This window comes from Lampris incognitus, chromosome 8, assembly GCF_029633865.1.
Source record: "Lampris incognitus isolate fLamInc1 chromosome 8, fLamInc1.hap2, whole genome shotgun sequence".
NCBI lineage: Eukaryota > Metazoa > Chordata > Actinopteri > Lampriformes > Lampridae > Lampris > Lampris incognitus.
In genome coordinates this window covers 9,153,452-9,177,194 of record NC_079218.1, presented here as the reverse complement: position 1 = coordinate 9,177,194, position 23,743 = coordinate 9,153,452, and the positions used below count along the sequence as shown (strand labels likewise).

The 23,743-nt window shown below is 50.3% G+C and overlaps 1 protein-coding gene across 1 annotated transcript in view; it reads left to right on the top strand.

Annotated features, from left to right (window-relative positions):
* The first annotated feature begins 442 nt into the window (after positions 1–442).
* Positions 443–23,743, top strand: part of igsf9bb (immunoglobulin superfamily, member 9Bb) — a 198,418-nt gene continuing 175,117 nt past the window's right edge. Inside the window, exon 1 of the mRNA XM_056284763.1 lies at positions 443–755. Coding sequence (XP_056140738.1) covers positions 692–755 — 64 coding nt within the window. The 5' untranslated portion in view covers positions 443–691. The remainder of the gene's footprint in view (positions 756–23,743) is intronic.

The window sequence follows — 23,743 nt, the reverse complement described above, 5'->3', positions numbered from 1 at the left end:
TTTAAAAGTTCCAGGTTCAGTCGGACTCACACAATAACGTCGTGTAGACGCGCCGAGTGACGCGCAACCGCTCGCTTGGGCTGCAACGGTGGAGCCCGACGGCGCGAGGAGCGCCGCGCGTGCTCCTCTCCCCCCCTGCGCAGCATGACGCCGCACACTCCGACCCACGCCGCCTTCACGCTCCGGCTCACCTTGAACCAGCTTTCTGTTCCGAGCTCTCCTCCTCCTCCTCCTCCTCCCGAGTGTGTGTGTGTCGGGGGAGGGGGAGGGAGGGAGGGGGGGGGGGCGCGCGCGAAGGGGCGGCGAAGCTCCCGAATCCACGCCCCCCCCCTCCCCAAACCCCGCTCCTACGTCCGCCAATGAGAAGAGCGCGGGGGCGGAGCGGCCGTCTAAACGGTCGGGGTTGGTTTCACGTCGGCTCCGCCGATCTAGCGCCGCGCCGCTCCGGTCCCATTGGCGCAGGTGATCTTTCTCCGAGAGAGGATGCGAGAGGAGAGAGGAGGAGAGAGGAGAGAGACAGAGAGAGAGAGAGAGAGAGAGGGGGGCAAGCGCCGATGAGAAAGTGTGCAGGGCATGATTGAGAAAAGGGATACCGGCCGCTTCACTCGTCCTCGGCGCTCGGCAGCGGCAGATGTACCGAGAGGGGCACTTTGAGACGTGATGAGCTTTACTCCTGGCCGGCAATAGTACTATGATTTGGTATGTGGCCACTTTGATAGCAAGTGTATTCAGCACCCGAGGAACGGCAGCTCAAGGTGAGTCGAAGCGCAGCGCCGCGTTGGCCGCAGCTCCTCCGCTTAAGTTTTTTTTTTTGGGTGGTGGTGGTGGGTGGTGTGCGGGGTGGGGGGGTCTTATTAATGGGTCGTGTTGCTTGATGCAGAATTTCGCACTTTTCGTGCTCAACTTGACGCGCGTGCGCGTCAGTCACCGCACCTGACCGCATAGGGCTTAATTAAAGAGGGAGAGAGGGGGAGAGAGGAGGGGGGGGGTGGATCAATTTCCGTTGCGCTGCGAAAACGAGGAGAGCTCGAGAGCGGAAACTCATTTTGACTCGGGTTTTTCTATCCCCCCCCTTCCCCTTCCCCCCCCCCCACCCCCGAGGTACGGTCGGTCGCGCGCGCTCGACCGGCCGCGCGGGGCCCGCACGCGCCCGAAACGCGCGTCCCGTGAGTCAAAACTGACCTGGCGGCTTGACGAAGTTGCGACGATTCAAAGGAGGTCGCGACGACGACGACGATGAAGACGGACGGTGTCCGGTGTAAGTTTCTCTCGGCGGCGGCGGTGGCTGTGGGCGGATTCGAGGCGGTCGTTTCGTCGTTAGCCTCGCTCGATGAGATGGACCGTGAACGTCGAACATCATAACCGCGGATATGGTGCGCAGGTGTAGGTACCGGGGAACGTATTCGGCGGGACCCGGTCCAGTCGGAGCGCTGCGATACCGGTTGTCTCCACTAGAGGGAGAACTCCCCGAGAAAGTGCTGCATTATGTTAACCCTTGTGTTTGGGTCAGCGTGACCCGTCTGAAATGACAACTGCTCACCACGAACGCTGTTATTATTAGTAGTGGGTGAGATTGAGGAGGAGACATATTTGGGTGTTTTTAGATAAAATTGCAGCTGTATCGCCATCAAATCCAGAGGTGGCTCGGGTCAGCGTGACCGGTGAACAGTAGGTGAACAGAACATGAGGATTAACTGGGACAATGTCCTCTAACACGTCCGGACGTGACGATGAGGAGCATCTATGTGTGCTCCATCTTGTGGGGCTGCAGTCACCCATGACAAATGTTGCTTACCTTATCTTATGGCGAGCAGAGCTTACACATCCTGGTGACTCACCTGCTGGTAAAGTGTGGATGGGACTAAGGAGGGTCTTGACTAAGACCCTCCGCATGAACATTGGACGTCTTTGCAAAAATTACTGGTTGGGTTTAGCAGGTCACCAAGGAAAGGGGGTGCTAATCTGGGTCCTCTTTCCCATCTTTGGCTTTGTAATGGTGAACCAAAGACCACAGGCCCGCCCACAGATGTCAGATGGATACAGAAGAGTGTTGGTGTCTTTTCGTGTCCTCCCCCCCCCCCACTGTAGCAGCATTTCCAGCATCAGCGAGCCATTTCAGAGCAGCAGAGCCCACATCGCTGAGGGCAGATGGGCAGTGCAGTGAGAATAAGCGATGCTGCACGGGCCTCAAATCCAATTGTTGTGCGAACCCTCGACTTGTATCCGCAGCCACTCTCCTCCCCCCCCCCTCACCTCAGTACCGCCTTTACTGTACCAGGCAACAAGCTGGAGGATAAGAGCCAGGTAAAGGTGCAGAGAGGGTGCTGTCGCCATGCAAAATACACGTCCTCGGACCAGAGGCCCTATAGTGTGCAGTAAGGGAAGGTTGAATCAGTTCATCTGGATGCAACGTTTATTGACAGATACGTTTCATCCCTCATCTGAGTGACCTCTTCAGTCTAAACCAGTGTTTCTCAACCCGGTCCTCAAGGACCCCCTATCCTGCATATTTTCTTTGCAACCCTGAATAGGTACCTGTTTGTAGTTATTCAACCAGTCAGCAATGAATTTTGTCAGACGTTGCACACCTTGCATAATTAAGTGCTGCGAGATGATTGGTCGAGTAAGTACAAGCAGGGCTACCTATGCAGGGTTATAATGAAAACCTGCAGGATAGGGGGTCCTTGAGGACTGGCTTGAGAAACACTGGTCTAAACTGACTGCAGGTATCCCCACCCTTATAAACAATACATGCGTTTTCTACCTGGATTATTGAGCATGCATAAAGACATGTAATATATAATATAGTGTAGTGTGTGTATGTATATATATATATATATAGTTGTCAACTTCCAACTTACTGAATCTTACAGGTTAGCTGAGTAGCCTGGCGCGTGATTGGACTGTGCTGGTCACGTGTCAGACAATTACGTAATGCGCTCCCCAGAGTGGATACCGCTGAGCATCTCTAGCTGGAGGACACTCGTCTCCAGGAAAGACGGAGGTAGCAGAGGAAGGGAGGAAGGGTTTTTTTATGTCTTTTGAGACGCACCTACTGTAAATGGAGAATGGCGTGTGTGTGTGTGTGTGTGTGTGTGTGTGTGTGTGTCACACACCAGCCCCTGTGTTTGTGCATATGGTCTCTGTCCCAGGCTTTAACACATCACCGGAGCTCTCGTAGCTCTGTAGCGTCCACCAACACACACACACACACACACACACACACACACACACACACACACACACACACAGGCAGCATCCTTTTGCCAGAGTGCTGTCTCAAGCTGGCAGCTGGCAAATGCCTCGACTTTTGCCACTGATAACATTGGACCTGAGCCAGACTGCCTTCCCCCCCTCTCCCTTTCCTTTCTCTCTTTCTCTCTCCTCTTCTCTCTTTTTTCTCTCTCCTCTCCTCTTCTCTCTCTCTCGCTCCCCCCTTCTCTCTCTTTCTCCCTCTCTTCTCCCTCTCTTCTCTCTCCTCTTCTCTCTCGCCCCCCCCTCTCTCTTTCCCTCTATTTAACTCATCCATTTCTGCAGCTGTTAGTCGCTCGTCTCTCCTCTTGCCTTTCTTCCTCCGGTGTCCTGTCAGTTCCCCCTCTGGCCCGTCTTTGGCTCTGCTGCCTCCAGCTCCTCTGTTCCTCCACCTGACTCAGGTCCTAATTGCACCCCCCCACCCCCCCCCCCCCACACACACACACGTCGACGCCTCCCTCGTCTCCTCCTCTCACTGCGCCGCGTGTCGCTGCCCGTCTCGCTGGTTCCCTCTTCCGTTCAGTTGGACGGACCCGCTCCCCCCCAACGGGTCCCAGCTGCCCCGTCTCGGCAGAGGGAGACGGGAACATGGCGGGCCGTGTAAACGGAGGCTCGGGGCGCGCTCCACAGCAACCGTCTGCTGCCATCCGCAGACACACACTTGTTACCCTTACCCACGCACACATGGCGTACGTGTCAGCACACAGGCCTCCCCTCGGGGAGCAGCATGTCTGAAGCGGGCTGCGAACATATGCCCACTAACGGGCTGTCTGCCTCCGACTAAGTTGAACTAATTATGTCTAAGATGTGAGATAAATGCCATTCTGTTGCCCTGTTATTACATATGCCACGCGGTTGCATATGCCATGAGGTCTGGTCACCGGTGGGCAGCGGGTGGGGTGGGGGGTGTGTGTTTGGTGGGGGGGGGGGGTGACGGTGGAAGGCAGGGCCGGGCGATATTGTCAAAATCAAATTTCACAGCAGTATTTTTGACCGAACGTCTCAGTATCGATGACGTGACGATATTTTGCTGGATGACTATTGGTGCACTCCGAGGGAGTTTTGAGAGATGACGTCATTAGTTTAGTAACGCGGCCAAACAGGCAGAGGCCTTCGTTGGTTATTCCACCGAGCTAAAACGGTCTAATATGTTCAGAGGGTTGTTTCTCCTTACTGTAGTGCAGCCCTTAAGACCGGTAATCCTGTAGCGAGTTCGGTGGGCAGCCGGGAACCGCCGCCGCAGCCGGGACGCGAACCCGTGTGCGCTTACGGTAGAGGCTAGTTCCCGTCGATGCAGAGAACGGAAATGGAGTAGAGAACGGTCAACTGAGCATGCGCGAAATGCCTCTGCCACGCCTCCACACGCCCCCGCGTAGCATCCAGGCGCTAGGATTCTAGGAAGACCCGCCCCTACTCTGCGTCTGATTGGCTAACTTGAACCCTAACCCCGCCCCTAACCCTAACCTTAACCTACCCAAACAACGGAGGCAACGAGTACTTGCGCATGCTCAGTTGACCGTTCTCTGCATCGATGGGAACTAGCCTCTACCGTGTGCTTACCAGTCAACTAAAGGGCCCTAGCCGTTAGCCCTTTTTTTTCCTGGGATGAATCCGGAAAGTCCCCGCCCTCAGGCGCTAGGATTGGACAGATCTGCCTGTCAGTCAACTTTCCGGATTCATCTTAGGAAAAAAATAATCACTTACTGCACACACACAGTTAAGTTGGCACAGTTAGCTTGGTTGCAAACGTGGCTAATGGCTAACAGTTAGCTAGCAAACGTGGCTAGGGTTAGGGTTGCGCGTTCGCATCGACTTTGACTGACAGGCAGATCTAGCCATTCCTAGCGCCTGAGGGCGGGAACTTTCCGGATTCATCCTAGGAAGACAATAGGCAGATCTGGCCAATCCTAGCGCCTGAGGGCGGGAACTTTCCAGATTCATCCTCAGGGGAAAAAAATAGGCAGATCTGGCCAATGCTAGCGCCTGAGCGCGGGAACTTTCCAGATTCATCCTAAGGGGGAAAAAATAGGCAGATCTGGCCAATGCTAGCGCCTGACGGCGGGAACTTTCCGGATTCATCCTAAGGGAAAAAAATAGGCAGATCTGGCCAATGCTAGCACCTGAGCGCGGGAACTTTCCAGATTCATCCTAAGGGGGGAAAAATAGGCAGATCTGGCCAACGCTAGCGCCTGAGGGCGGGAACTTTCCGGATTCATCCTAGGAAAAAAAATATTTGTGACCCTTAGCCAACCGGCTAGTGAGTCCACTCGTTCATGCTCGTTACACTACCCTGCTCCTTCGGGAAGCGGGGCGCGCTCTTCAGCATGCCTCACAGTCTCACCGTCCCACTTCTGACACCGATGTAGCGAATTCAGGGGGCAGCCGGGAGTCCGCCACAGCCAGGACGCGAACCCGGGTCGCCCGCACCACAGGAGACTGCGCTAAACCAGTCAACTAAAGGGTCCGGCGGTCCAGTTAGTCGACTGGTTAACGTAGTCGCCCGTGGTGCGGGAGACCCGGGTCCGCGTCCTGGCTGCCCCCTGAGTTCGCTGCAATATGATCAACCAAATCCCAGAGGATATGATACTGATATGTTGCTCCCCGGGTCCAATAGAAGTTGCGGTGGGTGGACAAAGGGGATGAAACGGCCAAAGTCTTTGTTTAGTTTGAATGAAATTATGTGGAATTTAATCACACCAAAGTAACCCCTCATCTTTTCCGCTTTGCGTTTTCGTACGTCTTGTGTTTCTCTGGGATAAGACAAAATGTGCACCGTGTGGAATTGCATGAATTGTGTGTCTGACTCGGGCTGTCGTTCCCTATTAGAGGCCAAGTGATTCATTCCGACTTTGTTTTGACGTAGCCAGCGATCACGACATCTGAGGCCCAAACAAAGATGTTCGATATTGGGAGGAATACTGACACTGTGCTATTGTTCCACGCTTTTTTGTGGCATGAGACACGTTTGGCTATCAAGGTGTTCAGTCTTCTTTTCAGCGTCGAGCACCGTCAAACACCTGCAGTAGTGTCGCCAAAATCACTACTTGCCAGGCACAATGAGATTTGTTGTTGCGTCATTTGTTGTCATTGGTTTTTTTGTGTGTGGATTTCCCCCCCCCCTTTTCTCCCCAATTGTAGTTAGTTGGCCAATTACCCCACTCTTCTGAGTCGTCCCAGTCGCTGCTCCACCCCCCTCTACTGATCTGGGGAGGGCTGCAGACTACCACGTGCCTCCACCGATACATGTGGAGTTGCCAGCCGCTTCTTTTCACCCGACAGTGAGGAGTTTCACCAGGGGTACGTGGCATGTGGGAGGATCACGCTATTCTCCCCAGTTCCCCCTCCCCCCTGAACAGGCGCCCCGACCAACTGGAGGAGGCGCTAGTGCAGTGACCAGGACACACACCCATATCTGGCTTCCCACCCGCAGACACGGCCAGTTGTGTCTGTAGGGATGCCCGACCAAGCCGGAGGTAACACGGGGATTCGAACCGACGATCCCCGTGTTGGTAGGCAACGGAATAGACCGCTACACTACCCGGACGCCCCTGTTGTGTCATTTGTTTCAGGGACATTCAGTTATTCATATTGTAGCGAATTAGGGGGGCAGCCGGGAACATGCTCGTTACACTATCCCCCTCCTTCTGGAAGGCGTCAGCGTATCAGCTCCCTCAGGCCTCTGGGCGCACGCGCTTCTGATGGCCTCACGGTCTCACCATCCCACTTCTGACACCATTCCCAGATAGCAGGCACATTTGGACCTAATCTGGGGCACTTTTGGTACTTAGGGCTCAGTTACGGCACTGGGAACTGTTGTGTGGGCCAGACGCAGCCCAAATGTCATAAGCCGGGCCTGACTTGGGTTACGGCAAGTGTTGTGTGGGCCAGATATGACCCAAATGTAATGAGCCGGGCTTGACTTTGGTTAAGGCACATGCTGTGTGGGCTCACAGGCTGTCTGGGCCAGAAGAGGCCCACACACCTGGACATGTGGCTGAGTTGAGGCAGCCACACTCACCCTGAGTCAACGCCGTCATCCAAGGCCAAATGTGGGCCGTAAGATAACTGCAGATGTGGGCCGTATTTGCGCCAAAGATTCTTTGCTATCTGGGAAGTAGCGAATTCAGGGGGCAGCCAGGAACCGCCGTAGCCGGGATGCGAACCCGGATCTCCCGCACCACGGGCAACTGCGCTAACCAGTCAACTAAAAGGTCCCCAACTGTTGGCCACGAGCTAGCGAGTCTAGGCATCCGTGATCGTTACAGTATGTTATATGCCAACACATTAAAAGCAGCAGTTTGTGACGTACTATGGAAAGGGACAAAGCGTGCAACAGACCTGCTGGACTGTACAGTGTCCAGCAGGTCTGTATGTACCATGATACAGTTGCTCTGATCAGAATAACATGCAGGCTAGTAACTGTTAGCATTTTATAACAAAATGCGTGACGTCTGAAGCTCGAGAGTGGTTTCAGTGTGCAGCGTCTGACGTTTTAAATTGATGTGTAAGAATCTGTGTGTGACACAAGATTAATGCACGGGCCTATATTGAGAATTAAAGAACGCAAGCTTCATCGCCTGCTGGCAATTAACAGGTTCATTACAATCTCATGAATAAATATGCGGGCATATCAACAAATGATGTAAGCACCGGGGTGATTGTTCTGGTCGAAAATCAATTCCGGGGGTCCTTCAGCGTATTACGCTGACTTTCTTCTTCACTGGTATTTAAGTCAAGTAGCAACTTTTTTTAATTGAGTGTGCTGCATAATAGAGATAAACTATTTGCAATTTTTTTTAAATCGTTGATCTTGTTGGATTCTTTTTGTACTCTGTACAGAAGAAACATTATTCCTTTGCTTTCCTTGTCTGTGTATGACGCTGTGTTATATATGTTGTATTTGTCTTAAATTTCTTGTGTCAGGGATTCCCAAAACCTTTTCGAATCATGACCCACTCATGGAGATGGATTTTGACCTGGGGTCTAAAAAAAACATATTTTGTGCAGTAAAATAAGCAACAAATTCTCATTACCTGTCAAAAAGCATGACCATTAGCCATCCTTATGCAGTGTTCCTCTTTTTCAGTCTTCAGTCATGGTCCACTAATGCTCAAATAACATATAAAACAGAGGACATGTCCACATTGGACATTATTCCATTCATATTTTGGAGTACAGTTGAATCACTGCAGCATTTGCACTGACCCAAAAAGTATGAAAATAGATTTTCGTGAGCTCCAATGTGGCGGTACAACTTACCGTTAGCTAAGGTAACGTAGGCCCCGTTCACATGTGGCATTAACATGCACCTTGGGTGATCCCATCACAAGTTTTAACAAGCTAACTAGTAAGTTAAATAGTGAGTTAACTAGCTTAGCTTGCTGGCAAGTTAACATTAACTTTGGCACCAGTTCAGAGCTAAATGGCTAAAATGGCTGCCAAGGACTGAAAAGGCAAGTCTCTGAAGGTGGATTGTGCTTGTCGCTAGCTAGCTAGCAAGTGTAAACTACTAATAAGACACGTTAGTCCCTAGCTAACGGGTCTGACCCTTTAGCCGAGCGGTTAGTGATGTCGCCTTGTGGTGCAGTACACCCCGTATCGAATCCCGCACCGGGCAAGAAAACAACCGGTTACACAAGCTAGCAGTCCTTATCTGTATTTTTGCTTTGTTTATAGATTGATGTTGTTGTAAAGTGTTATGATGTATATTTTTTAAATATTTATGACTGAAGTTAGTCACAATGTGTAACTACTTAAAAAAACAACGTTAGCTCGGTAGCTAGCGTGGCCAAAATTAGCACTATAATAACAATTTTTAGCTATCCTTAGCTAACGTAGAATTGTCCCTAGGTGTGAGTGTGTGTGTGTGTGTGTGTGGGCCCTGTGATGGCCTGGTGGCCTGTCCAGGGTGTCTCCCCGCCTGCCGCCCAGTGACTGCTGGGATAGGCTCCAGCATCCCCGTGACCCTGAGAGCAGGATAAGCGGTTTGGATAATGGATGGATGGACATATTTAAATCCAGTCTCCAAACAAAGTGTGTTTAATGTGGACATCCAGCAGCCTACCTGGATCACAACCCATACTGCTGTCTTAAAATTGGTTTAAAATTTTTTTTCTGACTCCATTTTCATTGCTCTCTCTCCATCGCTGATCTGCCATGGATCAACTTGTACCGGGATATTGAATAGCTCGTCCGCGTCCCACATCCAGGCCATTTACAGTCCATGCTCTCAGAATAGCAAAGGCTCACTTCCTGTCTGTGTGTGTGTGTGTGTGTGTGTGTGTGTGTGAGTGTGTCCAGCTTCCTCAGCTGGTATCTGATGCGTGTGTAGGTCTATGTGTGCGTTTCCCTTCCCTTGCAAATGAGCATTTAAGCTTTAATCAGCGTTCGATGCCGCGCACCAGACCCCTTGGCTGCAGCTGATATGTTGAGTTTATTTAATACCGGCGTTCAGCTTCCTGTATCGAGGTCACACATCCTGGAAACATCAGAGGTTGCATCTCGGCCTAAAGCCGCTCATCCGTTACTCCCCGACAAACCCCAGAAACCCAACACGGGTGGTGGTCGGTTTGCATTTCTAAGATTTTTTTATTTTCCCAGCTAAACCAACTTAACGTGGTGTCAGATTTGGTGTTGTTGGAGAATTGACTTACATCGGTGCATGTGCTGCAATGTCTTGTGTTGCCTGTGAATTATAAATGAATTCAAAATTGGGCTGATGCAAAAAGATGAAGGTTGTTTTTTTTTTAAATTGAGCTATAAATAAGACCTTTTGTTTATTTATGTTTTTTTCTTTGATTAGCCGTTTTAAAGAGCACCCCTTGAAACGTTATTATTCATATCACATTTTGAAGTACACTGGTTCTTTATTAAACCACGCGGGAGTTTTGTGTTGCAAGAAAACCCACTGCCGTTGAATCATTTTACTTAACACGTATTCCAACTCTTACCGCACTCGCCAAGGTGAAATAAAGAACATTTTTCGGCAAATGCCAACGAACGAGGAGGACTTTGGCACGTTGACACAACACCGTTTGGACAATGTAGGCCCTTTTTGGGGTGGTGGATGTACAATGTAGGCCCTTTTTGGGGTGGTGGATGTACAATGTAGGCCCTTTTTGGGGTGGCGGATGTACAATGTAGACCCTTTTTGGGGTGGTGGATGTACAATGTAGACCCTTTTTGGGGTGGTGGATGTACAATGTAGGCCCTTTTTGGGGTGGTGGATGTACAATGTAGACCCTTTTTGGGGTGGTGGATGTACAATGTAGACCCTTTTTGGGGTGGTGGATGTACAATGTAGGCTCTTTTTGGGGTGGCGGATGTACAATGTAGGCCCTTTTTGGGGTGGTGGATGTACAATGTAGGCCCTTTTTGGGGTGGCGGATGTACAATGTAGGCCCTTTTTGGAGTGGTGGATGTACAATGTAGGCCCTTTTTGGGGTGGTGGATGTACAATGTAGACCCTTTTTGGGGTGGTGGATGTACAATGTAGACCCTTTTTGGGGTGGTGGATGTACAATGTAGACCCTTTTTGGGGTGGTGGATGTACAATGTAGGCCCTTTTTGGGGTGGTGGATGTACAATGTAGGCCCTTTTTGGGGTGATGGATGTACAATGTAGGCCCTTTTTGGGGTGGTGGATGTACAATGTAGGCCCTTTTTGGGGTGGTGGATGTACAATGTAGGCCCTTTTTGGGGTGATGGATGTACAATGTAGGCCCTTTTTGGGGTGGTGGATGTACAATGTAGGCCCTTTTTGGGGTGGTGGATGTACAATGTAGGCCCTTTTTGGGGTGGCGTGTGTCTTCCTCAAGCTGGGTCCTCTACCAGAGGCCTGGGAGTTTGAGGGTTCTGTGCAGTATCTTAGCTGTTCCTAGGACTGCACTCTTCTGCACAGAGACCTCAGATGTTGTTCTGGAACCTGCTGGAGCCAGTTTGGGGGTCACAGCCCCTAGTGCTCCTGTCACCACTGGGACTACTGTGGAGTTCACCTTCCACATCCGATCTAGTTGTTCCCTCAGCCCTTGGTGTTTCTGGAGCTTCTCATGCTCTTTCTTCCTGATGTGGCTCGGGATCACTCCATCGATCACTACTGCTGTCTTCTGTTCCTTGTCGACCACCACAATGCCTGGTGGGTTAGCCAGCACCTGCACCAGGGCCGAGAATCTGGAACTGACACACATACACACACACACACACACACACACACACACACAATATAAACCTCAGCAGCATCAAACACATCATTTTTGATGTCTTTTGGTTTTTGCGGTCTGGCGGCGGCCTCGCCTGGCGTTGACTATGTTTTCGGTGTCATCGTGCGGAGTGCGAGGAGATGTGTCCAAGGTGTCTGGCTGGGAGAGCTGGCGCTGGATCGGCTGGGGGAGCCTGGTCTGTTGCGTCCGGTGGGCCCAGGGACCACGGCCCCTGCCTGGAGCTGCACCTGAGTAGGAAACGCCGAGAGCGGTGGGACGGGACGCGGAAGCGGGGCAAGCTAAGCTAACTGCTAGCCCATGCAGTCCGGCAGTTCCCACAGTCATCCTGGCGGTTGCTCTCTTGGACAGTGAATTTTTTCTTTTTTTTGGGATATGTTGGATATACGTATGTGTTGTTGTAGTTTGGAAAAATACATCTGCTTTGTAAAATATCTATAGTTTGTTTATGATATTTCTAAGCTAACAGAACAGAAGCTAACAGAACATTCACAGACATGTTTCTAAGCTAGGTTTTTAGCGCCGCTGCGTTAGCTATAGCGCAATACTAAAGACGGTTTTTCTTGAAAATAGAAAGGAAAGGCAGACTTGACACTCTCGAATAATAATCTTGCACCATTATTCCGGTATTTCTCCTTATACGCTACACCCACAGCTCACGTGTGCGGCGGCGTGGTGACCGTCTTCGCGGGGCCCATGTTCCGTGTGCGGGGGGCGAGACTTCGCTCGCGTTGTGCTTAATGAAGAGTAGCACCCCCTGCTGCTCCGGGGCAAATGGCGCACTCGGTGAAAGTTGCCAACTTTCAGCTGTCAGTCAACCCCGTATTTGGGCCGGGGCGCGTTGACTGAGGGCCGCTGTCGGGCCCCGAGCGTCCCCCATTTTTGGTCCGGTGAACCGGTCTGCTGAGGGCGCTCGGCCGGATTAACCGAGGGAGGAGATTGTCGGCAAGGAATGCGTCACATATGTATTGTGTGGCGCGGGTCCTTGTTGAATTATTCACGAGGGGGGGTTGAGGGAGTTGCGGTGCGGCGCTGAGGTCAGCGTGCTACTACCGCGGGCCCGGCGGCACAGAAATCAACCCAAGTCACGTTTGTGGCGGTCTACGTGTGGGTGCGTTTTACTAATCCTGCAGCAGTCGTGGACTTTGCCACTCTTCTACCATCTCGCAGTCGTATCGAGAACATTTCCGCTTCTAACGCGTTAACCGGTGCAATGAATTATGGGTAAGATTGGACACGAAGACCTTGGTGTTGTGTTTGTTCAAATGTGACGATATGTTTTAAATATGAATATTATAATTTGATATTACATTTTTTAAGGCTCAGTTCCCTCTTATCGACACCAGTCCCCCCCCCCCCGAACCAGAGGAGGCGCTAGTGCAGTGACCAAGACACATACCCCCCACAGCCGGCTTCCCTCCTGCCGACACGGCCAGTTGTGTCTGTAGGGACGCCCGACCAAGCCGGAGGCAACACGGGGATTCGAACCGGCGATCCCCAACGGAATAGACCGCCCCGCCACCCGGACGCCCCGCCAAACTGCATTTATTTCAAGCCCCCCCCCCCACACACACACACACACACATGTGTTACATAAGCTTAAAACACGAGTATGCTTCCCCCCGCGTAAACGTTCAAGTTCACATTAAAACGTTCAGACGTACAAATCACGACATCAGACCTCCTCACAGCCTCTGTGTGTGTGTGTGTGTGTGTGTGTGTGTGTGTGTGTGTGTGTGTGTGTGTGTGTACACCACGTTTTTCTGTCCTAATGGGGATCAAATGTCCCCGTTAGAATAGAAAAACCAGATACCACCTACCTTGTGGGGCCATTTTATGGGGCCCCACAAGGAAAAGGGTATTTTAGGGTTAGGACTTGGTTTTGGGGTTAAGGTTAGATTAGGTGGAAGTTAAGGTTAAGGTAAGGGTTAGGCATGTAGTTTGCATGGTTAAGGTTAGGGTTAAGGTTAGATTAGGTGAAAGTTAAGGTTAAGGTAAGGGTTAGGCATGTAGTTTGCATGGTTAAGGTTTGGTTAGGTTAAAGTTAAGGTTAAGGTAAGGGTTAGGCATGTAGTATGCATGGTTAAGGTTAGATTAGGTGAAAGTTAAGGTTAGGGTAAGGGTTAGGCATGTAGTTTGCATGGTTAAGGTTAGATTAGGTGAAAGTTAAGGTTAAGGTAAGGGTTAGGCATGTAGTTTGCATGGTTAAGGTTAGATTAGGTTAAGGTTAAGGTAAGGCTCAGGCATGTAGTTTGCATGGTTAAGGTTAGATTAGGTGAAAGTTAAGGTTAAGGTAAGGGTTAGGCATGTAGTTTGCATGGTTAAGGTTAGATTAGGTGAAAGTTAAGGTTAGGGAAGGGTTAGGCATGTAGTTTGCATGGTTAAGGTTAGATTAGGTGAAAGTTAAGGTTAAGGTAAGGGTTAGGCATGTAGTATGCATGGTTAAGGTTAGATTAGGTGAAAGTTAAGGTTAGGGTAAGGGTTAGGCATGTAGTTTGCATGGTTAAGGTTAGATTAGGTGAAAGTTAAGGTTAAGGTAAGGGTTAGGCATGTAGTTTGCATGGTTAAGGTTAGATTAGGTGAAAGTTAAGGTTAAGGTTAAGGGTTAGGCATGTAGTTTGCATGGTTAAGGTTAGATTAGGTTAAAGTTAAGGTTAAGGTAAGGGTTACGCATGTAGTTTGCATGGTTAAGGTTAGATTAGGTGAAAGTTAAGGTTAGGGTAAGGGTTAGGCATGTAGTTTGCATGGTTAAGGTTAGATTAGGTGAAAGTTAAGGTTAAGGTAAGGGTTAGGCATGTAGTTTGCATGGTTAAGGTTAGATTAGGTTAAAGTTAAGGTTAAGGTAAGGGTTAGGCATGTAGTTTGCATGGTTAAGGTTAGATTAGGTGAAAGTTAAGGTTAAGGTTAAGGGTTAGGCATGTAGTTTGCATGGTTAAGGTTAGATTAGGTGAAAGTTAAGGTTAAGGGTAAGGGTTAGGCATGTAGTTTGCATGGTTAAGGTTAGGGTTAAGGTTAGATTAGGTGAAAGTTAAGGTTAAGGTAAGGGTTAGGCATGTAGTTTGCATGGTTAAGGTTAGGGTTAAGGTTAGATTAGGTGAAAGTTAAGGTTAAGGTAAGGGTCAGGAATGTAGTTTGCATGGTTAAGGTTAGATTAGGTGAAAGTTACGGTAAGGGTAAGGGTTAGGCATGTAGTTTGCATGGTTAAGGTTAGATTAGGTTAAAGTTAAGGTTAAGGTAAGGGTTAGGCATGTAGTTTGCATGGTTAAGGTTAGATTAGGTGAAAGTTAAGGTTAAGGTTAAGGGTTAGGCATGTAGTTTGCATGGTTAAGGTTAGGGTTAAGGTTAGATTAGGTGAAAGTTAAGGTTAAGGTAAGGGTTAGGCATGTAGTTTGCATGGTTAAGGTTAGATTAGGTGAAAGTTAAGGTTAAGGGTAAGGGTTAGGCATGTAGTTTGCATGGTTAAGGTTAGGGTTAAGGTTAGATTAGGTGAAAGTTAAGGTTAAGGTAAGGGTTAGGCATGTAGTTTGCATGGTTAAGGTTAGGGTTAAGGTTAGATTAGGTGAAAGTTAAGGTTAAGGTAAGGGTCAGGAATGTAGTTTGCATGGTTAAGGTTAGATTAGGTGAAAGTTAAGGTAAGGGTAAGGGTTAGGCATGTAGTTTGCATGGTTAAGGTTAGGGTTAAGGTTAGATTAGGTGAAAGTTAAGGTTAAGGTAAGGGTTAGGCATGTAGTTTGCATGGTTAAGGTTAGATTAGGTGAAAGTTAAGGTTAGGGTCAAGGGCTAGGAAATGAATGTAGTCAATGAGGGGCCCCACAGTATAGATTTGTGAGTGTGTGTGTGTGAGTGTGTGTGTGTGTGTGTGTGTGTGTGTGTGTGTGGGGGCCCTGTGAAGGCCTGGCGGCCTGTCCAAGGTGTCTCCCCGCCTGCCGCCCGGTGACTGCTGGGATAGGCTCCAGCATCCCCACCACCCTGAGAGCAGGATAAGCGGTTGGGATATGAATGGGTGGATGCAAGTGATAAGTGCCCACACTGTTTCGTATCCCATTTCAAACCTTCAGCAGCATCAGCTACACCGGGCGGATGTTCTCACTTTCACAGTGCAAAACTTAACAGTAATCTGCATCGTCAAATTAAGATTACATGTGTTCTCTCTTCGTTTCCTCTCCCTTTCTGCTCGCACGCGTCCCTGCTGTGTTTTCCCGCCGTCACGCCGTTCCTCTGCGGCCGGGGTTTATCCGCCGCATCTCCGTGGCGGGGGAAAGGACTCTGTTACCCAGTATTGTCTCGCCATGTAGCATAAATTATGTATCAGCCCTGCCAGGAGCAGGGGGAGGAAGAAGGGGCGGGGCCGCCGGGCCGGCTTCATTTAGTGTGGGAGACGGCGCTCGCTTTCGAGCGGGTCTCTTGGCCCGTGTACTGCTTCGTGTTCGCCCGGGCGCGCGCCTCCTTTACCGGGTCCGCCGCAGCTTTGAGGCACCAGAATAGGAGGCGATGGTTAGCGGCCGCGGATTTAGTGCGTCCGCGGCCCGTTTGTCTGAACAGGAAGTGACGACGCTTCGCGGTCCCCGGCCATAACCTGTCGAGGGATTGGACGGGGTGGCCACCTGTGGGAGTGCACAGCGAGATGCGCCAAACGGGGCCTTCGCTGCCCCCGTTTTGCGTTGGGGGGGAGGGGGGGGGACGGTGTCCCGCGGGGCCCCCGCTTAGTTTTGGGGCAGCACACGGGAAACCTCCGCTTACTCGGCTTCGCTGTCAGGACGCGGGCTCCTTGCTCAAGAAAACCACAAACCGCACCTTAAACGAAGGAAAACGGGTACAGCGCTTGTCTTCTGTTTTGTTTACCTGGTGTAAATCCTGCACCACCCCTGCAGGTCACATTACACTGACGAGGCCTTCTGCATGTGGAGTAACGGGGAGCTTCTTCTGTTTCCTGCTGCTTGCTCGGTGTGCAGGGTGGCCTAAAGGCCGTGGTGACTGCCTGCCCCGGGCGGTATGTATAATATATATATATATATATTATTGTATTATTAGTAACGGGGAGTGCAGAAGAGAGGTGAAGAAGAGAGTGCAGGCAGGGTGGAGTGGGTGGAGGAGAGTGTCAGGAGTGATTTGGGACAGAAGGGTACCAGCAAGAGTTAAAGGGAAGGTTTACAAGATGGTAGTGAGACCAGCTATGTTGTATGGTTTGGAGACAGTGGCACTGACGAAAAGACAGGAGGTGGAGCTGGAGGTGGCAGAGGTGGAGGTGGCAGGGATGAAGATGCTAAGATTTTCACTGGGAGTGACGAAGAAGGACAGGATTAGGAACGAGTATATTAGAGGGACAGCTCAGGTTGGACGGTTTGGAGACAAAGCAAGAGAGGCCAGATTGAGATGGCTTGGACATGTGTGGAGGAGAGATGCTGGGTATATTGGGAGAAAGATGCTGAATATGGAGCTGCCAGGGAAGAGGAGAAGAGGAAGGCCAAAGAGGAGGTTTATGGATGTGGTGAGGGAGGACATGCAGGGGGCTGGTGTGACAGAGGAAGATGCAGAGGACAGGAAGAGATGGAAACAGGTGATCCGCTGTGGCGACCCCTAACGGGAGCAGCCGAAAGTAGTAGTAGTATTGTATTATTAGTGATAATAATATAGTATCATTAATAATAATAATAATAATAATAATATTGTATTATTACATTACATTACAGTCATTTAGCCAACGCTTTTATCCAAAGCGACTTACAATAAGAGCATCATTTAACGTAGGAAATCAGGAGAACTGCTAGTCATCAGAAGTCATAAGTGCATCTAAACAAGCATCTAAGAGCAAAACCAGTGCTACAGTAAAAGTGCAAGAAAGAGATTTTTTTTAAAAATTATTTTATTATTATTTTATTAATGATAATAATAGTAATTGTATTGTATTATTAGGCGGCAAGGTGGCGCAGTGGTTAGCGTGGTCGCCTCACAGCAAAAAAGGTTCTGGGTTCGAGCCCCGGGGTAGTCCAGCCTTGGGGGTCGTCTCGGGTCGTCCTCTGTGTGGAGTTTGCGTGTTCTCCCCGTGTCTGCGTGGGTTTCCTCCGGGGGCTCCGGTTTCCTCCCACAGTCCAAAGACATGGAGGTCAGGTGTGTGGGGGGGGGGGGGGGGGGGCTCTGTGATGGCCTGGTGGCCTGTCCAAGGTGTCTCCCCGCCTGCCGCCCAGTGACTACTGGGACAGGCTCCAGCATCCCCGTGACCCCGGTTGGGATAAGTGGCTTGGATAATGGATGGATGGATGGATATTATTGTATGTGTTAATGACATGGACGAAGTCATGCTGACATACAGTCAAATATCCACTTTTTTACGTGAAGGACTATCGTTTAACCTGGCCATCGGCATAAGTCAAGACCAGTATGTGCATCTGACTGTTGCCGGCTGATGTTTTCACGTCCTGTTGTGTCTCGTGCTATTTTCAGTGTCTTCTGTATCGTAGAGCACTTCTTGGGAACTCACACGAGCCTCCCTAAGTATCAAGTTCTGTTCCTCTGCGGGACGTTCCCCAAACAGAATATGCAGAATTCCAGTTCCGTTCCCTTCCTGACATCCACGGGGCGCACAAATGCTCCCGCGGAAGTACACAAGTCAGCCCGTGGGAAAGGCTACTTTACAACGACCGTCACCGTGTCCACCGAGGCGGGCTTGCGTCTCGTCCGCATACCCGGTGGCTTGTGACGTCATAGCAAGCCCACGTGGCCGAGCCCCGGGTTTGTGGCATTAGCCGACACCGTGTCGTTTGTCACAGTTTGTAGTTGTGTAACACACACACACACAGGAACACTGTTCTCTTGGGTTTTTAATGAGAAAGCGCTTGTGAAAAGAAGGGGCGTGGACTCTTTTCTGGATTTTAGGCCTCATTAGCACCTCGTTCACACCGGCGTGCGGCTTGCAGTCGGGCATATGGAAAAACAGATGTGCCCACAAATGCAGCCCCTGGTGGGCAGAGAACTCGTCGGTCTCAGTCGGTGAGTCGGGACCTGTGAGGGACGCCGTGGAGGAATTTTCATCAAGCCGTTTTAACTCCTGGGTGGTCTTAAAGGGGGGCGCTCTGACGCTCCAAATGACTAAATTGTCTCTTGGGTGCCAGCGTTTACGTCGTTTGCAGGTTTACCGTCAAATTTCAAAAACCCGAGCTGGGATGTAAAGTCTGAGCAAATGCTTATTAAGTGGGGAGAGACCTCCTTCGGCCGGTTTGCCATGAGGTCCCAAGCCATTGGTTTACAACCAATTTTTCTTCCCAATTGTATTGGGCCAATTACCCCACTCTTCTGAGCCGTCCCGGTCGCTGCTCCGCCCCCTCTGCCGATCCGGGGAGGGCTGCAGACTACCACGTGCCTCCTCCCATACATGTGGAGTCACCAGCCGCTTCTTTTCACCTGACGGTGAGGAGTTTCACCAGGGGGACGTAGTGCGGGGGAGGATCACACTATTCCCCTTAGTTCCCCCTCCCCCCTCCCCAAACAGGCACCCTGACCGACCGGAGGAGGCACTAGTGAGCAACCAGGACACATACCTGTAGTGATATAACGCCATGTATATCCACTGGAACTACACTAGGTGTTATGTACTACCCGGACTGTTATTATGGTTACACCACTACCATGTATGGTTATTACGTCTGCCTACTGAGCCACGATTAAACCTGAGTTCTATAACCCAGTGTGGTCATTGATCCTCGACCAATACTACCCCAAGTATTACTTCAATACCCACACCCAGCTTCCCACCTGGATACACGGCCAATTGTGTCTGCAGGGACGCCCGCCCAAGCCGGAGGCAACGCGGGGATTCGAACCGGCGATCCCCGTGTTGGAAGGCAACCCTTTTTTTATTCAAAATGACAAAATTTGCTGAAAAACCCTTGGACGAAAATGCGGACGAAAATCTGTTCCACAAGTATTCCCCATTCAGCAGTCGCCAGCAAGCTGCAGATCCGGCAGCCTCTTATTAGCACCTTTAAATCGCAGGCCTGTGATCTCTCAGTCTCTCACCAGACTTGTCTTTCCGATATTCCCACTGTTCTTCTGAAGAGTTTTTTTTTTCCTCCTTGCAGACAATGTCAACACATCCTGTCTGCAGTCAGTAAATACTAGAGGCTTCAGAGGAAACTCTTTCCCGACTGCTTTCCTGTTCTGATTTGACTTCCCATAAAAAAAGCACGGCAGACCGTTGGCATCCGCAATGCGATCGGTCGTCAGGACTGGGCTCGGCAACTGTCGGTGTTATAGATAAAGGGCTATATTTTAACCATGAGCACGCGTGGTTTAAAGCGCCGTGGCGCGAGCGCGTTTAGGGCGTGTCCAAATCCATTTTTGCGAGCTAAACGGCGGATAAACTGAGCGCAAAGTAAGGCGCATGGTTCAAAGGGGTTGTACTCCATCCATCCCTTCCATGATCTAAGCCGCTTACCCCAATCAGGGTCGCGGGAAGCTGGGGCCTATCCCAGCAGGCACTGGGCGGCAGGCGGGGAGACACCCCGGACAGGCCGCCACTCCATCACAGGGCCCGCACATTCACACCTAGGCAGGGCCGGATCATGACGTGGATGGGCCCTAGGCCTCACCTCCACTTTGCCCCCCCCCACCCCACCCCACCAACGTGAAAAGTAAAATGCAATATATTTATTTGGCGTGTAAGTGTCATAGGAATTGTTGATATGTTAAAAAATGCTACTAATTGAATAATAATAATGATATTTCCCCCCTTCCCCCCATGATTTTGGGCCACCTCGGAAATTTGGGGCCTAGGCCTGGGCCTTGTCGGCCTTTGCGGAGATCCGGCCCTGCACCTAGGGACAATTTAGTACGGCCGATTCACCTGACCTACATGTGTTTGGACTGTGGGAGGAAACCGGAGCCCCCGGAGGAAACCCACACAGGCACGGGGAGAACATGCAAACGCCACACAGAGGACGACTCGGGACGACCCCCAAGTTTGGACAACTCTGGGGTTCGAACCGCGGACCGTCTTGCTGTGAGGCGACCGTGCTAACCACTGCACCGCCGTGCCGCCTGTGTTTAAGTCTTAGCCTCTTAATTAATCATACTTGTGTTTGGGGCATAACATGAAATCAACCAGTCAGAGTGTCATTCATCTCCCATTCCCTGTAAATGCGAGATGCGCTTGCGCCTTGGCGGAGGGCTCTTATAACGAGGATTTGCCAAGCAGCAGGAAAGACGCTCCTCTGCTGAGGAAACGGACCTGCTGGTGGGCGAAGTGAGACTGGTCAGCCTGCTAGTCTAACTAACCAGTATGCAGGCTTGGGATTAACGGAACACAGTAACGGGCATCACGTAATCAGGATACAAACCAAAAAAAAGTAACTATTCCAGTACTTCCATTATCCAAGCCGCTTGTCCCAGTTGGGGTCGCGGGATGCAGGAGCCTATCCCAGCAGTCACTGGGCAGCAGGCGGGGAGACGCCCTGGACAGGCCGCCAGTCCATCACAGGAGAGTGGTTTTATGAGACTGATTGTTGTACCCACATCTTCTGGTGCCCCCCGTGTGGGGGTCGGTATTGTTGGCTTCTGGCATATTGTTGCAATAGCAGAATTATTAATTAGAATAATCAATTCAGTGAATTTGTCTAGTCCGATGAATTCAGTGTGCCGAGCAATTCCGGGTGCCTACTAGATAAGCCCCGTCCTTTGAGACTGCCGAGGCATACAGTATATTGTTATTAACCATCTGTCTAACAGTTTTCCGGCCAATTTTTATATTTTTCCCCTCAATTGAAAAAAGAGTTAAGTCTTCCTCCCTCACCATACTGCAAAAAAGGACTTTACAGACTGAATACAACAAATGCTAGCTGGTTAAGTTGTGTCAACAGCAATCCCGGGCCAGTTACAGGACAAAACAACACCGTCTGATCACCGATACACTTTTAAAAAACGGGGATTACTTTTCGGGATTACATTTTAAAAATTAATACAAAATGTTTTTCCCACAGGGTGGCGCAGCTGCCACCGTGGGCTAAGCGTCGCAAACTATAGTCACTCACTCACTCACCACAGGGTGGCGCAGCTGCCGCCGTGGGCTAAGCATTACAAACTATGGTCACTCACTCACTCACCACAGGGTGGCGCACCTGTGGGCCAAGCATTGCAAACTGTGATCACTCACTCACTCACCACAGGGTGGTGCAGCTGTGGGCTAAGCATTGCAAACTGTGATCACTCACTTACTCACTCACCACAGGGGGGCGCAGCTGCCGCCGTGGGCTAAGCGTTGCAAACTATAGTCACTCACTCACTCACCACAGGGTGGCGCAGCTGTGGGCTAAGCATTGCAAACTGTGATCACTCGCTCACTCACCACAGGGTGGCGCAGCTGCCGCCGTGGGCTGAGCGTCGCAAACTATGGTCGCTCACTCACTCACCACAGGGTGGCGCAGCTGCCGCCGTGGGCTAAGCGTTAGAAACTATGGTCACTCACTCACTCACCACAGGGTGGCGCAGCTGCCCCCGTGGGCTAAGCGTTGCAAACTATGGTCAGTCACTCACTCACCACAGGGTGGCGCAGCTGCCGCCGTGGGCTAAGCGTTGCAAACTATGGTCACTCACTCACTCACCCACAAGTTCCACGCCACAGCCAGTGACCGGCCATGAATTTTAATTTGTCCCTAAAAAAAAATTAAGAAAAAAATAATAATTTTAATTTGTCTCTTCTTAGTAGTTTACTACTCCTCCATCCTGGTTGATCAGTCGTGGAATCAACAGTGTAATTTGTGATGGTGTTGCCATAGATACGGTTCTGAGATGGGACCGACTGCTGTTCCCGTCTCTTAAGCAGAATGGCCCTTTTTTTAATGGAAAACATTAAAATCACTTTAAATCAGTACAAATTATATATATATTTGGAGCTTCCCCTGTTTTTCTCCCCTGTTGCATCAGGCCAGTTACCCCACTCCTCCAAGCTGTCCCAGTCGCTGCCCCCCCCCGCTTATCTGGGGAGGGCTGCAGACTACCACATACCTCCTCCCATACATGTGGACAGAAGGGTACCGGCAAGCATTAAAGGGACACTATGGTTGTGAGACCAGTTATGTTGTATGGTGTGGAGACAGTGGCACTGAAGAAAAGACAGGAGGTGGAGCTGGAGGTGGCAGAGATGAAGATGATAAGATTTTCATTGGGAGTGATGAAGAAGGACAGGATTAGGAACGAATATATTAGAGGGACAGCTCAGGTTGGGCGGTTTGGAGACAAAGCAAGAGAGGCAATATTGAGATGGTTTGGACATGTGTGGAGGAGAGATGCTGGGTATACTGGGAGAAGGATGCTGAATATGGAGCTGCCAGGGAAGAGGAGAAGAGGAAGGCCAAAGAGGAGGTTTATGGATGTGGTGAGGGAGGACATGCAGGTGGCTGGTGTGACAGAGGAAGATTCAGAGGACAGGAGGAGATGGAAACGCTGTGGCGGGAGCAGCCAGAAGTAGTAGTAATAGTAGCAGTAGTAGTAACAGCAGTAGTAGTAGTAGTAGCAGTAGTAGTAGCAGTAATAGTAGTAGTAGTAGTAGTGATAGTAGTAGTAGCAGCAGCAGCAGTAGCAGTAGTAGTAGTAGTAGCAGCAGTAGCAGCAGTAGTAGTAGCAGTAGTAGTAGCAGCAGTAGTAGTAGTAGTAGTGATAGTAGTAGTAGCAGCAGCAGCAGCAGTAGTAGTAGCAGTAGTAGCAGCAGCAGTAGTAGTAGTAGTAGTAGCAGTAGTAGTAGTAGTAGTGATAGTAGTAGTAGCAGCAGCAGCAGTAGTAGTAGTAGTAGTAGTAGTAGCAGCAGCAGTAGTAGCAGCAGTAGTAGTAGTAGCAGCAGTAGTATTAGTAGTAGTAGTAGCAGCAGTAGTAGTAGTTGTAGTAGTAGCAGTAGTAGTAGTAGTAGTAGTAGTAGCAGTAGCAGCAGTAGTAGTAGTAGCAGCAGTAGTAGTAGTAGCAGTAATAGCAGTAGTAGTAGTAGCAGTAATAGTAGTAGTAGTAGCAGCAGTAGCAGTAGTAGTAGTAGTAGTAGCAGTAGTAGTAGTAGCAGTAGCAGTAGTAGTAGTAGTAGTAGCAGTAGTAGCAGTAGCAGTAGCAGTAGTAGTAGTAGTAGTAGTAGTAGTAGCAGTAATAGTAGTAGTAGTCGGTCTGAAAGTAGCAAAGACACTTGTGTTGCGCTCGGCGCCGCTTTGCACCGGGTGTTGGAGCCCAAAGAGACCAATACAGGCGCTGTGAGGCAGATGAGGCAGATGAGGCGGATGAGGCAGATAGGAGGGTGGTGTTTGAAGT